Source organism: Mesitornis unicolor, unplaced genomic scaffold (assembly GCF_000695765.1).
Source record: "Mesitornis unicolor isolate BGI_N332 unplaced genomic scaffold, ASM69576v1 scaffold34120, whole genome shotgun sequence".
Classification (NCBI taxonomy): Eukaryota; Metazoa; Chordata; class Aves; order Mesitornithiformes; family Mesitornithidae; genus Mesitornis; species Mesitornis unicolor.
The window spans coordinates 1-22,465 of NW_010156837.1; the positions used below are offsets into that span (position 1 = coordinate 1).

Sequence of the window (22,465 nt, forward strand, 5' to 3'; positions counted from 1 at the left end):
ATATAGTTGATCTGCATATGGACTGCCACATTAATAAGTCTCTCCAATTGGACTGAGGTACTTCAGCTCTAAGAACAGAACTGTCTGCATTTTCAATGTTCCCCAACTGGGAACCTGTTCTCTTTGGGCCAAGAGCACAAAGAAGGACTGCACTGAATTGTAATAACTGTCTTCCATGGCCTGTCCAGTCCCATGAGACTTCATCTCCCCTTATAAGCTTCAAAGAGAATTCCCACTGATCTGCATCTGCAGGGAAGTGCTGTTGCTAATTCTGGTTAGTTCCCATTTCAGCCTGTTAGTTTCCTCTTAGCTGTAATCTCTACCTCATACATGCAAAGGTCTACACAGGTAGCATGGCTGCACATGAAGTTATTGTTCCTCTAAGCATGGTCATCAAATGAAGGCAATCAATTAAAGATAAATTGGAATAATACTAATGTCTGTCTGTACTCTTCTCAAAGCACCAGCTGACAAAGTCTGATGGCTGTAAGTCAATTATCTGTTTACTTAAGGACGTCAGCCCCATCAGGACATAAGCTATCAATAGTCCCCTGGACCTGTCCATTAAGACCAATTGAAATAACCACCTTTTGAGATATAAATGAAAAACATGAAATCAGGAGCAAAAAGCACTTCTTGAAGCGTTTTCCATTTCTGCACTTTCTAGGTTTACAGAGGAAGCCAAAAAGGAAAGACATCCCTTTACATACCTGCCCTTCGGGGCAGGACCCCGTGGCTGCATTGGCATGAAAATGGGTTTGCTGGAAACAAAAATTACTCTGCTGAGAATTTTGCAGAAGTTTCAATTTAAGACCTGCCCAGAGACTGAGGTTTGTACATGCAGAGGCTTAAAGGCCCCACTTGTCAACTTCAGGGAGTTGACAGTGTGTCCTAGACAGGATGACTGACTTGCCTTTGTGTCTTTCTCTTTGTTTGAGAAAACTGCTAGACCCACTTCCATGATAAGGCAAATGGCATCCTGGGGTGTATCAGGAGGGGGGTGGTTAGTAGGTCGAGAGAGGTTCTCCTCCCCCTCTACTCTGCCCTGGTGAGACCACATCTGGAATATTGCATCCAGTTCTGGGCCCCTCAGTTCAAGAAGGACAGGGAACTGCTGGAGAGAGTCCAGCGTAGGGCTACAAAGATGATTAAGGGAGTGGAGCATCTCCCTTACGTGGAAAGGCTGAGGGAGCTGGGTCTCTTTAGTTTGCAGAAGAGGAGACTGAGGGGAGACCTCATTCATGTTTATAAATATATAAAGGGTGAGTGTCACGAGGATGGAGCCAGGCTCTTCTCGGTGACAAACAATGATAAGACAAGGGGTAACAGACACAAACTGGAACACAGGAGGTTCCACTTAAATTTGAGAAGAAACAACTTCTCAGTGAGGGTGACAGAGCACTGGACTAGGCTGCCCAGAGAGGTTGTGGAGTTTCCTTCTCTGGAGACATTCAAAACCCGCCTGGACGCCTTCCTGTGTGACCTGGTCTAGGTGTTCCTGCTTTGGCAGGGGGATTGGACTAGATGATCTTTTGAGGTCCCTTCCAATCCCTAACGTTCTGTGATTCTGTGATTCTGTGATAAGGAGGGACAAAAGGCCCGGACGGTATGTTTTAATCAAAATGTGATTTAACCCTTATGATTTTTCCAACAAAACAAACAATTAGACAGCCCTGTCTTAGTGGAGAGCTGCGTAAAACACAGCAGTCAAAATACCTTGATTTATACAGGATGAGAACGAGTGTACATCTTCGATGGGATCTCAGCACTTTAGTGTATGCCTGTTGCTATAGACATTGCACCTGGCACTTACTCAGCAGCTCTAGACTTTACAGAGTTAATTTCTTCCTGTTCAGATCAACAGTATACCTGGGCAACCACTGCCTCAGCCTCTGGCTGTAAATTCTGTATGATATTATACTACCACAGCTGACTGTAAAACAAGTACCTTACAGTTTCCACAGTAATCCTGCTATGAATTGGTCCCCCAGCAAAAATGTCTATCTGTGTGTTGGGGTGTTATACACATATAAACAAATACATACAACTATATAAGATGCTCTTTTTTCTTTCAGATTCCTTTGCAGCTGAAATCAAAAGCCACACTTGGACCCAAAAATGGAGTCTACATTGTGCTAGAATCTCGCTAAAAGACAATATACTTCCTGAAGCCTCCTGGGATGGGACCCCTTGTTCAGTGACTTGCTAGCTATAATTATTTTTCAAAACCCCAAAGACAGGTAGGAGCATAAGTCTCACTGATATGCAGTAGCTGCTGCCTCGCTGCCCTCCTGTGGGAGAGCCTACAGTCACTTTTTTAAATGAGATGTGGGCTCCACAGTCAATTGGTGGCTTTCAAATTGCTGTGAATTGTATCCATAAAGAAGCATCCCACTTTCACTTGCTTTTCTAAATTGCACTCCCTATCACTCATCTTTGAGAATGCTTTCTTCATGCTCAAATTCAATAAATGGAGCAGGTGTTATGTGCACATGAGATTTACAATAGATTTTAATTACAATACATTATCTCACATATCCTTCTCATGCACTTATAAGTCCCTACTCTACAAAAAGCCCAAGAGACATGACAGTTACAGCAGAAGACCTGGTATCCAGTGCATTGGATTTTATTATGAAGTCTGCTAAAAAATCAAAGATGAGCCTTCTGCAAAATGCTTAATCTCTTCCTGTGTCTGTAAAGTGGAAGAAGTTGCACCTTATTCATGCTTCTGTGATTTGAAATACACTTAGATTAACAATTTGCACTTAGCATATTGCATCAACATGACTCAAGAGGAATGAAAAGTTCCCCTGCTTACCAGTTAAGTTCCAGTATCTAAGACCAAAGAAATGAGGGGACAGCCATTTTGCTGGCTACTGAACTGCTCTTGGAAAGGTGGAAAAAAAGAAGATGTGCAGTTAAAGAAAGCAGGAGGACTGGAGGAAATTTAAGGATAATCAGAAGGTGTTGGTACAACATTGCTTCATGTTGAGACCTTTCCAAACGTTGCAGTTGGCACCATCCTTGTCTAGCTCATCAACTCAAGGAAGTTGAGAGTGCTGAATGCACTAAAGCCAATGGCAAGAGAGTGGGATCCAGGTTCATCAGCTCCAGCAGCTATCTTGATTCCTTATGTGACCCTGGAACAGGTCACGTCCCAAGGGCCTCACTCCAATCAGGAAGGAGCTTGTCTGATTGCCAAGTGCAGCAGCAGCACCATGGATCCACTCAAGCTGTAAGACTGTTCACAGCCAATGCAGCAGTACACTTCCACTCCTCACATTCCCTCCATGCTCTTTCCTACACCTCTACAAAGCCCTTCAGTCACCACACAGCTAGTGGAACATCACACAGCAGTGATCAATTGACCAGAAAAAAAACAAAACCAAAACCAAAAGCCTTTCTTTCAGTGGGCACCACGAACTGGTTTGCTCTACAACAAAACCATGAAAGGAGATGGTCTCAGTCTCAGGATCTTTTTCTTTCCTCTTCTCTTTTTTTAAAAAGAAAGTTTTTATAAATAGCAAAAATTCTTATGGCACCATTAAAACAAGGAAGCACCTTTTGTAAATGTTGATCTTCTGCCTGCTGACATACGCTGCTTGAGGTTTCCTTAGGTACAGCATCTCTCTTGATGGTATGTACAGAGAAGTGTCATGGCAGCAGGAGAAAGAGCCTGACTGCTCATCTTCACTGCAAGGATTGCTGGAAGAAGCCATCTGCACACTGATCCCTATCAAATTCCCTAGTTTCGCTCCCGCAAACACCTTTTGCTGCCTTCTTCCCACATGCTGCCTTAGCATTGATCAAATTACTGTGTCTTGCTCCTGGAAGATTTTGTCTTTCATGAATTTTCTTTCCTTTTTTTTCCAAACCAGAACTGTACAGGTGGTAGTGGTGAAGTACTGACCTGGAAGTCTTGAGACTGTTCCTATTTCCACGGAGCATCTCTGGCATGCTAAAGAGAAGTGCCCTGTTACAGACATGTTGATTGTATGAATTACTGATGGAGTGATTGTTATTTATTTGAAAAGCAACACACTGTACGTACATACCCTAGTTTCTACACTTTAGCCATCATTTTTCCCTCTTGAAAACAGTGTGCTGGCAGCTGATTTACTAAACATGGATGAGCCTTACCTAAAATCTTTTCACCTGCCTGAATGAGCAGGAAGCTCATTCCAGTCTGAAGTCAGCTGTCAAAGGCTTAGTTTGTGCCTTCAAAAATCTTTTTACTGTTTTTCTTCCTTATGTGAATTAGCAGGTCATTGTGTGCTTCATTTCTGTCAAATACTCCAAGCCTAAATCAAACTTTTGCCTTTCTTCCATATGCTTTTGCATGGACTGTTCTATAGCTTGTCTAATGTCTGCACTAATATGTTTTTCAACTGTCCTGCAAAGTTTTCTGGTTAGGAATTATTATTTGTTTTCGTCTATCAGTTTGTAGTGGTATGGGATAGAAAAATTATTTTTGCAGCTGCAGGCCAAGCCAAGCCAGAATTCTGGGAGTGCATCACCCCTTGTTCTAAATGCAGGCCTAGTGAGACAGCTAGAGAAGATGGGGAAAAGGCTGCCACCTTTCCAGTAATATAGGAAGAGCACCAAGCCACTGCTTTGTTTTAAACAACAGCTGCTGATACAGTCACCAGATGCTGCAGAGACATTTTACAGGATACTTAATGATGCTGGCCTGAGCCCTGACTGTGTGACCTCAGCAACAAACATAAAGAGTGAGCTGTGTTGAGGGACTGGTGCTGCTCTACCACCCTGGAAGCACACATTTGCGAAAAACAAGACACAAGACTGACAGCAGCTCTCCAAAACAGAAACTGATAATACCATGCTAATGATAGTGCAGTTATGCACCCATATAACATGGTCCTGAACTGATCCTGAGCAGAATTGGCTTTAAGATACATAAAAAAACAAAACAAAACAAAACAAAAACCTACCAAAAATAAAGCATTATGTTTATAGTTGTGTCATGGTTTAACCCCAGCTGGCAACTAAGCCCCACATAGCTGCTTGCTGACTCTCCCTCAGTAGGATGGGGGAGAGACTTGGAAGGGTAAAACTGAGAAAACTCATGGCTTTACATAAGTACAATTTAAGAGGTGAAGCATGCAAGCAAAGCAAAACAAGGAATTCATCCACTGCTTCCCATTGGCAGGCAAGTGTTCAGCCATCTCCAGGGAAGCAGGGCTCCAGCATATTTAACAGTTACCTGGGAAGACAAGCACTATAGCTCCAAATGTCCCCCTCTGCTTTCTTCTTGCCCCAGCTTTATATGCTGATCGTGATGTTATATGGTATGTCATAGCCCCTTGATCAGCTGGGGTCAGCTGTCCTGGCTGTGTCTCCTCCCAGCTTCTTGTGCACCTCCAGCCTGCTCACTGTGGGAGTGGGGCGAGAAGTAGAAAAGGCCTTGACTCTGTAAGTGCAGCTCAGCATTAACAAAAACATCCCTGTGTTATCAATACTGTTTTCAGCACAAATCCAAAACACAGCCCCATACTAGCTACTACGAAGAAAATTAACTACTCTAGTCAAAACCGGCAGAAGTTGCAACAACATAACTTTATATCGTTAAGCTATGGCGACTATTAGCATTTCTGGTACAGCATGCTTCAGTCAACAGCAATTGATTCTAGGGAGGAACAAGGAAGCTGATTTAAAATAATTTCCTCAGAAACAGTAAGTGTGTTGTCTTGCATTGCTGAGCTGTGGGTTTGTTTAAAATCGGGCATGTCTGTTTTACAAAAGGGTCTTAGTCATTCTCTGACAGCTGATATGAAGCAAAGGCTGCTTGGTAAAGGAAAGCTTATATTAAAAACATCTTCTGGGACTCTGCAATGCTTACAGAAAGCTGTCAGTATAAAATGGTATTTTTAATGAGACTGCTGATATTGAAAACCTTTACAGTTTTATAAATAGTATTCCTAGAAAAATGGAGCTAGGGGTTAGAAATTATTATGCTTCATTGATTGCAAATTTGAACTGTTTATTCTTACTTGGCATTAAAGTGCAGAATTTCCGTTCTGTGTGTGGTACTTTCTGAAATGACCACCTTCTCATTTCCCTTTGTTAAATGATGTTTCCATCTTGGGCACAGCTTTACCTTGTATCTGACTCCTCTGTGTATTTGCAGCAGTAAGCATGCTGAAGGACTTTAAAGCTGACTTTTAAACTCTTATTTCACTGCTTGGTTTGCACTGGTCCTGTTCTCTTTCTTCTGTGAAAAGTCTGATCAGTCTCCAAGATGCTTTCTCCCTACACTGCTGGGTCCTATGGCAACTTTCAAGGAGGGAGCAGGATTTCCTCAACTGCTAAGATTTTTTGCAAGTAGATGTGAATTTGTGACCAGGCCTGAAACAAGAAGTGCAAGGAGCTCTTCAGGCCCCTAGTAAAACAGGCAAGTACCAGTAATCCTGCCCATGTAACAGCCATTCCTCCCCAGATGTTGGGCTGGAAGTACTCCAAGTAAAAAGGTAGTGAGAGAGATTATTACACTGATCCTGCTCAGTTTCTTTGGTCTTAAGCAGCCAAGAGATATCCCCCTCACTCAGAAGAAAGGTTCAGTATCAACTTTTGCCTGAAGTTTTGATTTAATACAAACAGCTCTTTAATCCGTTCATTTCAAAATGCAATCCAAATAGCTGGCGAGGGACTCCACTATTTAACAGCAGCATCTTCAAGAAAGTTTCCAAGAACTCAGAAACTTAGTGAAAGAAACATGGTGATTTTAGCATTGAAAGAGCGAGAAAACCATTACAAGGAATTCAGTGGTTTGAGTACCTGTTTGTTTACCACACGCAAGAAAAGTACCACTGCAGTTCCATAAGTGGAAAAAATGGTAATTTTTCTTTTTTTGTGTGTTAATGGAAAAATAACAGATGACAAAATAACAACCAGCCCCTTTACTTCCATACACACACACATGCACACACACACTTATACATCCCCTCCAAGAATTCAGTTAAGGACATTAAAAATATTACCAGTTTTACCTGAATTGGCCTTTAAAAATGTTATTAAAAACATCTCAACATTAAAAAAAAAAAAGTTTCAATTTTCTGAAAAAAGATTAACATGACTTCAGTTATTCCAGTTTTTAGCTGAAATACTGGTTATGTTCAGAGGATGAGATGCTTGCTATTCGTATTCTCATTTGCCATGAAGATGTAGATAAGCATGGTTTTGTTTTGGCAGAAAAATTCTGCACAAGTATGAAAGCTTTCATACATAGTGTTGTCCTTCTCAATGAATGTAGTATTTGCTGATGAGCTCATCTGCTGACATGAGATTTATCACGTACGTTCCATTACAAATGTTTTCAAAGAAAGAATACAGTCGACTTGCTCTTCCACATCCTGTGTTCTACTGGGTTTAAACATGAAGAGGAGTATTTTCCTTTAGATACCATGCTCCTGGTTTTAACAGTTCATATAAAAAGGAGTTCTGCACAGCCTTACTCCAGCTAGTCATGGCTAAGCTCCCGGTTCCCAGTGCTGAACTAATATAGATTTACCCAGCGTACACCTGTCAATCATCATCCAGATTAACTAAAAATAAAGTGCTTCTAGAATACAGGTAGAGATGAGCTTCTTTTGGTCCTATACAAAGTCTATATTAAGGCTTTTGCAGTACACTGTAACTAACAAGTACTCATTTAGGAGCGTTAAAGCTGTGATAAAGTATCTGTCTATGTATCAGTGACTTTAATCTTAAGATGACAGTTCAAGTGTTTCGATTATCTGCATATACATGTTAAGGGAGAGAGTACTCAAGCACACATACACCACCCTAGGAGTCATACATGCACCACTCAAGTCTTTCCTGCTAGGACCAGAGTCCCTTCGCAGTGGGCGACTCCAGTGAGTTGACAGGTGCCCCTTTCAACTTCTTTGCCTCAAGTTTGCCCCTACGTTTCCCATAACAGAGTCTCAGATACCAAATCTTACATAAAAAAGAATAATTTATTCAGATGATACAGCAGGAAAAAAACAGTTTGAGCTGGGTGCCTCTGGAGAATGACCCTAAACAAAGCAATCCCTGGGCAATTATACCCTTACAATTTGTGTACCCACCCATCATGTGTTCTTCATGTGCCTTTTACCCGCCTTTTTGGTGATGGTGGTGGTTTCTGGTCTGGGATGTTCTAAGACCTTATTGGATCCTGTCTCTGTCTCCAGGCAGGTTATTTACTGCTCTCGTCTTGTCGAGTTGCAGCTTCTGCTGATGGTTGTAGGCTCCTTATCTTCAGAGCATGAGAAACTGAAAAGGCCTAGACTTGGGATAAGCACTGCTTAGCAACAAATAAAACATCAGTACGTTATCAACATTATTTTTGTGCTAAACCCAAAACACAACACTGTACCAGCTACTAAGAAGAAAATCATCCCAGCCAAAAGCAAATCTAGGTGAAAGTTTGCAGCTTGAAGTCTAAGGCTTCAGCAAATCTAGCTACTCATGCTAAGTAAGTAATGAACAATGTAACAAATTGCTCAACATTATGCTGTAACCCCTGCATCCTAATACTAAATGATTGACACTGATCAACCTACTCTTAAAACTTACTCTTTTTAAGCTAAACGTCTAGTATTTTTTAACACATGTATGCTGACTGCTCAACACTAACAAAATATTTTGCTGGAAACAACTAAACATTCAACTTAAGCTTCAGATTTTTAAAGGTTTCAGCTCTGTGACCTCAAGTAAGCAAGATTTTCCTGCAAGAAAATCCAAAGATACCTTGATTACACAGGTAACCAGTGTATCTGCTGCACCCAAAGGGGCAGTACACCTAATGAGACACAGTTACTCACTGACCTTCCCAACACCTGTAAGAGAACCATTAAGTTGCTCCACAGAAACAGGGTATTGCTACTCAGGCAGCGCAAGGAGTGTATTTCACTCCCAAGCATAATACTCTTAAATGATGGGGTGAGCTGCCTTCTCTTCTGATCACCCACCAGCACATTGTAGGCACAGTAAAAGTAATGAAAAACCTGTGTTCTCACAGACCTAAGCCACAGCATTTATTTGACAGAGTAAGTCAACTGAGTACCACAGCACCAAGGAATCCTTGCTGTGCTTCATGTCTTTGGTACTTGTTTCAAACAAACAAACAAAAAAATCAACAAGTGAAAATAAGCATCTGTTCCTTTTCAACAAGCAAGTTTAATTTTGAGGCTTTATTGATGAGGATTGTGTAGAGACACAAAAAATGGTGCTGCTAAGAATTTATGCAATGAGTTAAGCACAGAGATGGTGATTGTATAGTCTCATTCGCAAGTACTTGAATGCCTACTGTTACAGGAGACAGATCATTAAAAAAAGCAGGTATTATCAAATTTTGAGTTAAAATATAAGCATGTAGAAGGAGACAGCCTCTGACTAATGAGCACTTCTAAAGTTCTACCCTGAAACAATTATAACTAAATATTGTTTCAACTTGTCAGTCATAGCCATGTTAAAACCAACAGTTAATTAATCTAATAAATTTGTAAATGTCTCTAGTAATGCAGGGAAACAGGATACCTGCTAAAGAATAGGAGACAGACACAAGATTTTAAGTATTCTAAGACACACTTTGTGTCTTTTTACCTCTTGTTTTCTATTGCACAGGAAGAACAGAGAATAAATGTTTCTGAACATTCACCTACTCAATTACAAAACTTCTAAAAAATCACTTTTTCTCTCTAAAGTCAATAGTAAAAAAAGTTTATACCAGCTAAACATAATGATGGGTTTGCTGCTGTAGCATTTTTACCAATGCCTAGTCCCTGTATTCTATGAGATACTCTGGATAAATCTGCTGCTTCTCAAAGATGACAAAGATAGAAGGGTTTGAAAAGTTATTCACACAACTATCATAGAAGTTTTGGCTGTCCTTCAAGGGAGGGCGAACATAAGAAGAACTACCAAGAGTGAACTCCCCGACCAGCACACGTGCCACAAACATGGTCTTGGTGTATGAGTCTTCTCTGCAGTAGTTGTCAGAATAAGATGCATCCCTTGCAAAATAGCTTCCTGCAGAAGAGACACCAAGACAGAGTTGATAAGACACCAGAATTTCAGGGAAGGAAGTGATACAGTGTGAAAGCAAATTCATAAGCAAAGACATTATGCAGTTCACAAACAACCTTTCCAAAGCCTTCTCGTCTCCTGTATGTCCTTCTTCGTAAAAATGATCACTATGTATTACCTACTTTTATTCTTCACAGCACACATTAAAAAGCCATATAAGTAATGTTTGAAATGTTATGATATTCCTCAAGAGGATTTCTTCCTGACCCTAGATGTCCACCTTCCCTAATCACACCCAACTTCCTCTCCTGGAAGAGGCCACTAATGTTCATTAGAACATTTCTCAGTCGCTAAGTATTCAGTCAGATGGGTGGGTAGTCAGTCAGCCTGACTCTTGGGTGTTCCACATGGTATGTTGATGTATTCCTGTACACAGGACAAGGTAAAGGAAAATCATTTGCTAACATGGCGAAAAGCCTGTGATGAGGATGGTATTTATGTTTCTGGGAAAAAAAAAAAAAGTAAAATAATGCCACATTGCCCTCCTGTAGGAGCTTGGAGAAACTGAAGAAGTAAGTCTGGCCTCTCCTAAGCTTATCTTTTCTTGCAAGGACAGAGTGGAGCACAGAGGCCGAGGCCTTTCAGTAAGCCTTGGCTCCAAATCATCATTGCTGAAGTCAGCTATGTTGTCCACATCATCACAGAGATAAGACCTAGATTGGCTGAGTGCCCTCTTTCTAGCTTTACACCCCTGCAGTAACTACTGAGAATTTTTTAGCAAGTCTAGGGTTAATGAAAGAGCTGAAAAACAACCTTTGCCGTAGACTGTCCCATGAAGGCCACAGATCCTCCAGTCAAAGTTTTGCTGACAGATGGCATCAATGTATTTTTTACTAGTCCCATGAAATAAAAATCGCTCATCCACAGCCTTTCCACCACTGCTCTTCTGCATTTGTTCCTTCTGCCTGCAACAAGAAGCAGTATCCTTGCAGTTCCACAGTGGCTGTACCCAGACAGGTTCCAGCCATACTAGCACTCAAAGACAATTTTATACAGAGTATATTTGGAAAATCCTTAAGTTAAGGCCTAAACTTTGGGCATACAGAGTATCTTGCTCTTTAGCTTCATACAAACATGCTTTTGTTATAAACAAATGCCTCCAGATATATAACAACAAGAATGTTCAGCTTCATTCGCTGCCTAATTGGAGAGGGGGAGGAATCTTGCCATTATTTTCTTCCTAAAGACGAGTTCCTGTTAAGGCTTTCCCTTGGTGAGTTTTGCATTTAGTTTTGAAGACAGTTTCAATTTTGACCAGCTACAAAGAAATGTTTGTGTCAGATGTGACCGATTACCAGCTTCAAGCCTTCAGTGGAAGGCAGCTGTTCTGGACACAGGCCTGGCCGAACTCAGAACTGCTTCCTCAGGAGCAAGGATTCCTCCCACAGAGCTCATCTGGCTATTCCAAGCCTTTTATCTTGACCAAAAGTTTTGTCTATACACTTTATCTACACGTCGACCCTGGCTAGGTATTTCAGTGGGGGAGTGGAAGCAGATTCTCAAGCGCAGCTGCATTTCAGGAATGTGCTTGTCTGTCTTTAGCATAAAGTAACTGCAGAAACAACACATTTCATGCACACATACCAGAGCAGTGTTTTGCACATACCACTGATACAGCTCCCAGAGAGACGGGTTCTGAACTCTACGAATCCTTTTAATAACTGCTCTGAGCATTGTGCGTTGAAAGTTCACCTTGACTTTCTTGTATTCTTCAGAAGAACTGTCAAGCTCAACCAGCTGTAATGAAAAGATTAAAAAAGCTACTCTCATCTTTTACTAAATCCTAACAAAGCCACCCTACCTAGCAGTACTAGTCAGACCTTTAAAGTCTTTTCTGTGAAGCAGAGGTATGAGCAGCAAAAATACTCTTGGAAAAAAGGCAGATTAGAGATACCCGCTCTATAGAAGTGAGCTCTTACCTAGGGAACATTAACTCTGGGGGTTTAAGACACCCAGATTTCTCTCTCACAAGATATTAAAGGAGCTGCATGCTTTTGTGCAGACACCCAGCCCCTTTCAATATTTGGGCCAAGACCATTTGCATGTATATATCAAACAGTACCTAAATGCATAGAAGAAATGAGCACATAAACTTAAAAAAAAGAATGGAGAATTTATGTTGCAGCAAATCAAAGAGTATTTCTACATCCATGCTTTTTAAATCTTTATAGTTTATACTTCCTACAGCCAGTGAACATGAACTGCACTGTCTGTTATGGTTTCACATAAATTGAAAAGGCTTTATTCTAATCAACCATTTTAGGACAAAGTAGGGACATACTGCCAAAAATCAGTTCCTTCCATGGCAGTTCTGAAAGCAAGCAAAGTTTTATACTTGCATGTTTTCCCTAGGAACATCAAGAATGTCAATGTTTGCCTTCCCTATTTTTTATTGACAATTTCTCAAGGATTTTCACTTTGCGAGGTAGTGATTTTCAGGCTTCATTTAAGACGACCTTTTCTCTAGGTATAATCACTAGAGTTGGCAGAGGTGGCGGTGGAGGCAAGCAGGAATAACTGGGTGTTTTACAAAGGTAAACATGTTTATTCCTCTGGAGTTATGGTACATTTTAATAAATGATGCCAGCCTGAACTCTGCTGATTTCAGCAATGCTCCATAGCCATACAGCAGTCTCCTTAGACACAGCTCAGGGAATGGCTACCCTGAAGTTTAGAGGCATGATTTATCTCTGATGCTTCAGTCCACATTGGACTTCAAAGCTACGTATCTTGGGCACCAGTAACAGTCCTGCTCATACAGCATAAGCTTATGGCAAATTTGCCATGGAAAGGGATTATTAGTAGCAGTGAAAAATCAATGTTACCAGGGTTATACTGCCACCATTTGTTAGTTCAAATCTGGGTCTAGTTTCTCCTCTAGGTCTGCCCAGTGTGGTATCAGGCTCAAATTTACCAACACTTCTGCATTATATTACATAAGAAACAGCCATCTACAAAGGCACACGAAACAGTGAGCTTGTGCTTTAACAAACCTGTATGCAACAAAACTGATGGAGAGAAAAAACGAAAAGCTTCAAACCTTGAATCCCACTTCAGGCAGGGCAGATTTGTCCCAGTGAGCTGGAACGCCCTTAAATTCTTCTGTATGTTTAAAGCCCCTATACATTACAAGACATCACAAATAGGTAATTAAAACAAACCAAATCCCTACATTTTATGTACATAAGATACTACTAAACATTTTTGCCAAGTTTAGGGAGAATATAGGCCACTGAACATACTGAGAAATATTTCAAAATTGTCTTTTCAGTTCAGTACATGAAAATATTTGCTCCAAATCATCATGTCAAGACTTACAGCAGGAAGCAAGATGTCAAATGAGAAAAAAATAAAATACACTGAACTAAACATGAAAGTAGTTCTCTTAGTTGCAAAGAGTTGAATGTGTACAGAGAAGCTCCACTACACTGGAGTAGATAAATAAAATATAATATGACAGAAACAGGATAGACACAGCCCTCCCCTCTACTTCCACCCCAATTTTAATTCGTGTGTTTAGCTGCTCTTTTCTGTGTAGTTTAAGCAAGAACCGTGTGCTGCAAGTGAATGCATAAAAAAGTTCACTGTTACATGCAGTTATACAAAAATTCTCCCCTTGCAGACTCCCACCTTTTGCTCCACCTGTAACAACTACTTTCCTCTCAGACTGGCTGGTTGATTTTAAAATAATTGTTTCTAAGCTTGTACTTAGCTTTGAAAATTACTGATCTCAGATGTCAGAAAGGGCTAGTATGCATATGCTTCCATCTCTATCAACTGCTCTAACAAGACAGTTCCCTCTAATCCGCAGGTCTCTACAACATTGCTACATGTTAAATTATTTTCTATGCTTCTACGTTTTCCTTGTCCAAGCCCAAACTTCATCCAAGCCCAAACTTCCATTACCCTCAAGAGTTCTGCGTTGCCTGAAAACTGTTGCCCAAGCTGTAATACCGTGCTGGCTAAACACTGCTGTAGTAAAGGTATGTCCCTTCCACTCTCAATTTCTTTTACAATTGTCTTAACAGCTACTCCTTCACCTTATTCATATCCTTGAAAGACACTGCATTAATAATGCACTAAATCCATCACCTCAGAATGAGCAGTTGCAGTTTACCTTGCTTTTGTCTTTTCTACCTCTGTCTGAGAGACAAATCTAGGTCTTCTGCAAACAACTCTCTCTGTTCCATAGCGAAGGTTTTTCTGAATCATGGCTGGGAAAAACAAAACAAAAACAAACAACAAAAAAAACCCTGAATAATCAGAAAGATGTTTCAGAAAGCCTTCACACTGCAGCAAAACTTGTCACTAAGTTGTTTTGTCACAAATTTTGACTAAAAGGTATTAAGCTTTTTTTCTTGCTATAAAAAGGGAAGTCTGAGCAGGATGTGGAACCCACAACCTATCTGTACAAACCAAGAAGGGTTTCAGTTTCAGTTTTGCTCTTAACTTTAGAAGGAACGATAGACACTGGTAGCTATTTTTTCTTCATTGTTCCATCAGCCACACTTAAAATATGTATCTACCTTTGCTCTATGGATTGCATCCCTTCCTTCTCAATTTGCAATCAAGATACTGTTTTCCTACATGCAGTTGTAGGTTTCAAACCCTATAAATGCAACGCAAGGCCATTCATCTTTATTGACCACCTACAGAAACAAGTCACAGCAGTCTGAATTTTAGAGGCATTTCTTCTGGATCTTGGAACCTCTGTAGCTACTGCCACATCTTACTAGCAACTGAGAGTCAGCAGCAGCCGGGAGAATAAGGCCTCATCTTCAGAGGGGCATACACAGGGAGAAAAACAAAAATAAAACTCTCAGCAACACCAAGCCTAGAAACTAAGTTTTGGAAGACATCCACATTGTATATGTTTTCCTAAGTTACTAAAAAAGCTCAAACCTTAGAAAAAGTATGATTTACTATGCAATTTTTCCCTTCTAAGCCAGACAAGTTTTCCCAGCCTATAGAGAAGATTACAGCACTGCTTTCAATTGAACCACAAACAACATATCACATGAGATAGTAATGGAGAGTTGGATCAAAGGCAACTACACCAAAATTACAGTCTAGGCAGGCTGGCTCCCACCACCACTGTTCCCCATGATTTTTGAAAACAATGCCTGGAAAGGCAACAGCTCAGAGAGGACAGAGCCATCACAAGTGGCTTAAATTTCCTGAACTCTTGGGGAAACACCTCTTCCTACCTACTTTGACTTAGTCAAGGTATTTCCTCAGCCTTTCCAGACAGGCAGAGTTATGAAGAGAAAATAGCTACATAGATCTTGCAATGCTAGGTATTGTCTGGGGCCCTACACCTTGCACAAGTATTCAAGTTTCTGCAAGCCAATTATTAAAGCACAGCAGAAGCTGGCTTCCCAAGTCTTCCAGAAGTTTCTCACCATTTGTCACACTTGTACTTGCTAGCAGACATTTTTAAACCTAGCAGAGGAACTTCTCAAAAATAAAAGGTTTGGAGAAATAGGAATGCCATTTTGCTTATGTGAACAGCTCTTATCCTGAGAACTTTGATAGAAGCTCTGTCTCTGTAAGCACTGCAGTTCAAAGTTCAAATTTCTCTCTCCAATCTCCTGTAGTCACAAAAGACCTGGGAGGAAGAGAGGGAGAAAACAAAGCAAATGGAACCTACCTCCAAAATTGAGTTCATATTCATGTCTTCCAGCTTTGAAGTTCAGCTTTGAAGCAGCTTTGGCTATATAAGCTTTCTCCAGGTCAGCACTGGAGACAGTGGCAGCTGCATGATCATCACTCTGTAAGCCAAAACCAAATTTAAAAAAAAAGATTCTCCTGGTCTGCTACATACAAGTTTAAAAACCAACAACTGCCATATCGTATGGTGGCTGCAGTATGTATCAGCTTTGGGGCACAATAGCAGCGATCAGGCAAAAGCCATGTATTAAGCAGTTGAAACTGCTTAAAACAAACCAAGCAGTGTTACGAAGCCCAAACTTCCACTGCAAAGTGCATGCTGTGAACACTACTGCTGAGACTGCACGTTCACCAACTAGACCTTAGCAAAAACACACAAGAGTACCGCTGGGACCTCAAAAAAGGAAGTTTTAGTCAGCAACAATTAAAATAATGCATTCACATGATCCTGATATCTCATATGACTCACTGAAGAACTATCTGTCAATAATACTTCTGACTCACCAGTGAGCACTTCCCTACCCGAACCAATCAAATTCACTAAGAAAAGTTCCCACTAGGCCTCTAATGTCCATCTGCACAGTATGAGTGGGAGGGAGGGACAAGATGACAAAAGAGGGGGAAGATATAAACAGTGTGCACTTTTGAGTAGTTCTGCACTTTTAACACAGAGTTGAGAGTTTCCCCATATCTCCACACTTACTTTTTTTCCATATTCCTGCCACTGGCCATATTCATCTTTCCAGTACCAGATCCATTCTGTTGTAAGAATGAAGTGAGGCGGTCTGGCCACAGAGGAGACTGTAGAAAGACGTCTAACCTTTTCAAATCCACACCACATATTTGAAAAATGGATACATGACAAGATAGTAGGACCAATAAAAAAACTATTAAAAAAGGGAGGAAAAAAGAAAAGTCAGAACTGTTTGAGAAGCTTTACACATGCGTTTAGAAGCCCACCACACATTTGCAATTTTACAAATTTACAAGTAAAGCAGAACACAAAGCTACAGTTGCCACAACAATCCCAGCTCTGTCTTCTGTCTGCATGTACATTGCATTACAGCATTAGGTCTCACACTGGTTCCATGGGCAATAACCATTACCAGCTCATAAATTAGTGCGTTACAGAAGATGAACAGAAACAGTGGAAAACGTACACTGTCTTCTTCTTGCTCACCAACTATATACTAAAGAGAACACTGTCATAACATGGCTTCAAAGAGCCTCTCACGTAACATAAAAGGGCTAGGTAAATTCTCCAGCGTGGGACACAACCTATTGGTACAAGCCCTTTCCAATACCCCTTTTGTGCTACATAACCAGTTTCCAAACTTTTAAAGGTATTTCCATATTCTCTCTCCAAGCACACAAGGTATTCTACGAGTTCCTCAATATGGACTGGGGGAAATAGGGGGCAGGAGGGGCTAATCTCATGCTGCCTGTCCACTCTGCAGCTCAAAAGGTGAAATAGGTTACTTCTAACCATGGGGTCAAGCTGTGCATTGACAAGTTCTAACCAAAGACATATTCCCCACAAATACTTGTGATAAAATCACCATTCTCTGCAGTTTTCCAGCCATTCTTAGTAAGGATTAAGACTTCTATGGTAGCAACAATAGGAAGTATTCATACTTTTTTTTTTTTTTACAGCAAAGAATACTGAAGTCTATAGGTCAGTCACACAAAGTAACTGTGGTGGAATGACCCTGGCCAGCAACCAAGTATCCACACAGCTGCTCGCGCACTCCTTCTCCCCTCCCCTGCACAACAGAAAACAGGAAGGGAAAAAGCATTGTGGATCAATGCAAAGGCAGTTCAATAGGTGATGAAGGGGGGTGGTGTGGTGTAAATAAACTTGCCAAAAAAAAAAAATAAAGCAAAGCAAATTGCTCACTGACTCCCCAGGCAGCCTAATGCCCAGTCAGCCACCAAACAGCAGTCACTAGGAAACAAAAACCCAACCCTCTTCTTCCTCTGCCTCAGGTTTTATTGCTGATTATGACATTATACAGTATGGGAGATCCCTTTGGCCAGTTCAGGTCAGCTGTCCTGGCTGATCCTGTCCCAATCCCTTGCCCACCCAAAGCCCACTCACTGTAGAGAAGCAAGGCAGAGCGGGAAAAAGAGAAAGCCTTGACCCTCTGCAAGCCCTGCTCAGCAACACTTAGAACACTGGTGCACTATCAGCACTGCTTTAGTCACAAATCCAGAACACAACACTATATGGACTAAAGTTAACTTCTTCCCAGCCAAACCCAGTATATGGTAACCCAGAGGGTTCTACATGGGCTCCAGGCACAAGTAAGTTGCAATGGATCAGATCTCCACCAGCAGTAGATCAGCAAAGTGAGGACAGCAGAACAATATATCTGATGAAGCTACTTATGTAGTGACTGCAAGAGAATCACAGTAATTTATAGCCACTAAGGGCCTGGTCCAATATAGCAAACTCCAAACATTATTAAATTTTATGAGAGTTTATACCTGGTGTTATTGGGGTCACAATATGACTTTTCTATTTCTTCCATATTCTTCAAGTCCTTCCAGGTACCATCATCAGACATCTGCCATCTATATGGCAAGTGAAAATGAGTTCTGATACATCTATCTATAAAAATTTTAAAAAAAAAAGAGATGCATTATTTTTATTTTTACAGGCTATGAGAAAAACTCCGACATTTCAGGACTATACACCTAGCTGCTGAAAGTATCAAATGCATAGCTATGGAAAGTGTTCACCTGTGGAATCAGTACAAGCAGTAGCTCTGAATTTTTCAGCGTGAGCAAGCAGACCTTAATTTTTGAGCTAAGGTAGAAGTTCATTCTCTGTACTACTAGATTCTCTTTGTGCATCAAAACTGCTAGCAGGGGCTCAGTGGTGAAGGACTGTTCTGGCTTCTCAGCTTCAGAGACAAAAATGTACAGTTAATTGAAATCACAAGCTCATACAAGACTACTATTTCATATACAGAATAACAGTGTAGATAAAAATATCTATGCTTAATCACCTAGTCCCTAAGTGGTATTACTGAGGGAGAGAAACCCCAAAAACACAAAAACCCACACCTGTTCATATGAGAAGGTGTGCAGTACATCAGGGAGCTACTACAGGTCAAGAACATCAAGAAGGAAAAGGATGACAAAAGGACACCCCAACAAGAAAGCTGGCACAGCAGCCTTCTTTCTGGACAAGCTGGAACATTCTGGAAGGGAAACAACTCGGACAGATGTAACTGAAGAGTGCTTGAAGAAACAAGGAGTAAAGTAGAATTCAGAGTATCTTCTGTAGCTTTATGGAAATAGGACTCCTATCATTCCGCAATCCCTTAGGTGACCACAGGTGGAGTAGCCAACCTCCAACACAGGCCAATACACACTTCAGAGTAAACCAAAACAGCTCCTCTGTTTGGTATAGCCGGTAGGTCCAACACTTTCCTACCAGCACTCAAGATTACACTGAGATCTAAGCATAAGCGCTGAAGTTTCCCCTTCATGTAAAAGATGTTTATCACTTTCTCTGCATGAGAAAAGCAAAATGACCAGACTTGCTACAGGCACGACCTACCTTTAAAGCCACAACTTCTGTACAGGTGATACAAACAGATCTGTTCCAAGTCATCATCATTTTTAGTTGAGGACTCTTGGCTAGAGCTGTGTTTTCTCTCTGGGGGGGGGAATTGTAAGCCTCGTTAATACATGTTATTTCAACAAGCCCTTTTAATAGTGCACCTATGGGTAGGCAAGACACCTAGAACCAGTGTTTATAACAATGTAACTCCATTCAGCTCCAGAAAGACACTGAAGTCTTTGATAACCTCATATACTCAAAAGTCCTATCCCTTTATCCATCTTTTCTAAACTTGACTTTCCAGTAACTGCTAAATTCCTCAGATACAGTTTTCAGCTATCACCACAAAATAGGAATAGAATCCAATGCCTTTACATTTTGACATACACCTGAGTTAACCATGCATCCCATGTAGCTGTTCATATTGGTAGCTATAACATCTGCATGCTTAATTAAAGCATGCCTAAGGAAACAAAAAAGGGAAGAAGGAAGTGTAGGGAGAATAGATAAACACACAGACTTGGATTTTTCATTCAGTTATCCTTTTCTTTCCTGCTAAATTTTACTTAACTTGCAATGCTAAGAAACTTCAAAAGAAAAGAAGAAACAAAATGTTACGTCTTTGACAAGTAACTAGGATATTGCTGTCGGTGAATTCTTATGCTAGATAACCACTAGTTTAAAAAAAATTATAAAGTAGTTTATAATCACATAAGTAAATGCCACCCCTATTCTTAAGCAGTTCTCTGCCCTTGTTTATGTTTTTTTAATCAAGAAAAAAATATAGATCTCCTTATTTCCAGTTCCTGTTACGCTTTTCTAACCCCAAATTCAAGATTTTTATAAACACCAAGAACTTTATTTTCTTGGGAACCCATAATTGCCTTGAAATTCACCTCACTTGTCAAGACACAAATCTCTCATCAGTGAGATAGGTGCAAGGTCCCTCCTAAAAGACACATCAAGATGTGAATTCAGTTTTCTTTTTCTTAATGACATCTGTGATAACATCACATTCAGTACAACGACTCTTCTTCTGATGTTTTCAAAAGATGATATAATTTACCTTTGCAGGGTGAAGACGTGGTATCTTCTATGTCATACATGTTTCTGTTGCCATTTTTTATGTCATACATATTCCTATAAAGGGACAGTAGCTTCTCAATAGTGTATGAATTCATTCCCTGTCTCTCCAGTTTCTCAAAACATTCTGACTTTAGCAAGTCATGGGATCGCTTGCAGCTGCTGCCAAATCTGCACTGTCCCTGCAGAAAGAACTGGCAAACATGCAGCTTGGTGCAGATCTTTTTATAGGTACAAGATCCATAAGGTCCATCACCTTTGTTATAATGCAAGCAAACCTTGGGTAGAGGGGGAGGGGGGAAAAAAAGAATGTAAAAATTAAAGTACAGTGTGCTCATATAGACCGAATTAATGATTTTTAAAATATTACAGCTACATGTTTATATTTGCATTTAAAATATTTATACAAGTTTCTTCTTTGTTCTTGTTTTCCAAGTGATTACTTGAAAGCTTTTCCTGTTCCCTGCTAATATCTATAAAGATCTTGCAACGGACAAAAACCATCTTACAGACATTCTCAAACAGATGGATTTTGTTTTAAGACATAAATGTAGGACAGTGGATTTTCTTGTGTCACTACCTGAACTCTTTGGTTTTCTAGTTTTGGAATAGTGAATTTTTTTGATCCGAATTTGATGGTAACTGGATCTGGCTAGGATGGAGTTAACTTTCTTTATAGCAGACTGTACTGCGCTATGTTTTGCATTTGTGACCAAAACTGTGCTGATAACACACCAATATTTCAACAACTGCTGAGCAGCACTTGCACAGTGTCAAGGCCGTCTCTTTTTCTCCACTCTGCCCTCCACCCCACCCCAGGCAGGTTGGGGGCAGACAAGAAGCTGAAAGAGGACATAGCTGGGACAGCTAGCCCAAACTGGCCAAAAGGATATTCCACGCCACATTCATTCCCTAAAATTAAAAAAAAAAAAAAAAGGAGGGGCATGCTGTCCTTCTTACAAGGTGGCCCCAGCTCAGAGACTTGCTGGGCATCAGCCTGCTTGTGGGAAGTGGTGACTAACTTTGCAACACTTGTTTTCTCTCCTCTTTCCTCCACTTGCTAAGCTGTCTTTATCGTCACCCCCAAGTTTTGTCACTTTTGTTCTTCTTTTCCCTCGCTTGTTCTGCTGGGGGCAGAGGAGAGGGGAGTGAGTGAGGGCTGTGTGTGTGTTCAGCTGCCTGCTGTGGTCATCCCACCACAGAGGAGAACAGAAGGTGCAGATTTAAAGTTTCAATTTTGCATTACGCTAACTAAACTGACACCTAGCATCTCCAGCCAGGATCAAGCCTCTTCCACTTTGTGATGCTCACCGAAACACACAGGTAAGAAACTGCCACACTGCTACTCACCTCTGGTAAGAGGGAAGGGTCATTTTGAAGCAAGAGCTGGTGAAGTTCATTCCAGTTTAAAATCTCAAGTCCATACTGTTTTAGAACACGGAGATTGTGGTCAGAGTAGAAGCTGTGAACAAACCTGCACTCCTTCCTAGAAGTTAAGAAACCCAAGTGCAGAATAAGCGTGACAAACTAGCACTACTTTGCTACCCTATTGGTAGTACATTGACAGTTTAAAAAAGCACACCAAATCAGGCAGTTTCAGAAAAAATCTGCAGTGCTTCTTCATAAAGCAATTATGTGATTTGCCAAGCAGATTACATAATTACTCTGAGGATAATTAGCACGCTATTTCTGATTTACAGTCATTATAGCATTAGTGTAGTCTGACAATACTGGCATTTTTGACCTGAGGCTCACCACCATGCATGAGAAGACACCAAAATGCCCAAATAACGCTCCCTCCCCCTCAAACGGAGGGGTATATGCCCTAACTTCACCCAACAAAAAGCACTTAGATTTGTTGTGTGGGGGGGGGCAAAGCTTTCACCCCACGGGGGTAAGCGCCAGAAGCAAGGGGGTGAGCTGGGAAGGAAGTGTTGCAACCCAAAGTCTGTGAAACAAAAACAAACAACAAAAAAAAGTAAAAAGGGGCATTTCTGACACGGAAAAGAGCAGCGAAACCTTTATTGAAGCCTCCTGCCACCAAAGGGA

General features: G+C 40.8%; 1 protein-coding gene across 1 annotated transcript; it reads right to left on the reverse strand.

Moving 5' to 3' along the window:
* Nucleotides 1-9,736: 9,736 nt before the first annotated feature.
* On the reverse strand, nucleotides 9,737-21,902 carry PARP12 (poly (ADP-ribose) polymerase family, member 12; the record flags this gene model as incomplete). The annotated part of the gene is given in 11 exon segments (XM_010194627.1): nucleotides 9,737-10,035; nucleotides 10,846-10,997; nucleotides 11,699-11,829; nucleotides 13,133-13,211; nucleotides 14,210-14,306; nucleotides 15,743-15,863; nucleotides 16,466-16,667; nucleotides 18,244-18,373; nucleotides 19,331-19,429; nucleotides 20,400-20,694; nucleotides 21,767-21,902. Coding segments are annotated over 11 exon segments (1,741 nt in total), but the record flags the coding sequence as incomplete, so codon positions are not given.
* Between the last annotated feature and the right edge of the window lie 563 nt (nucleotides 21,903-22,465).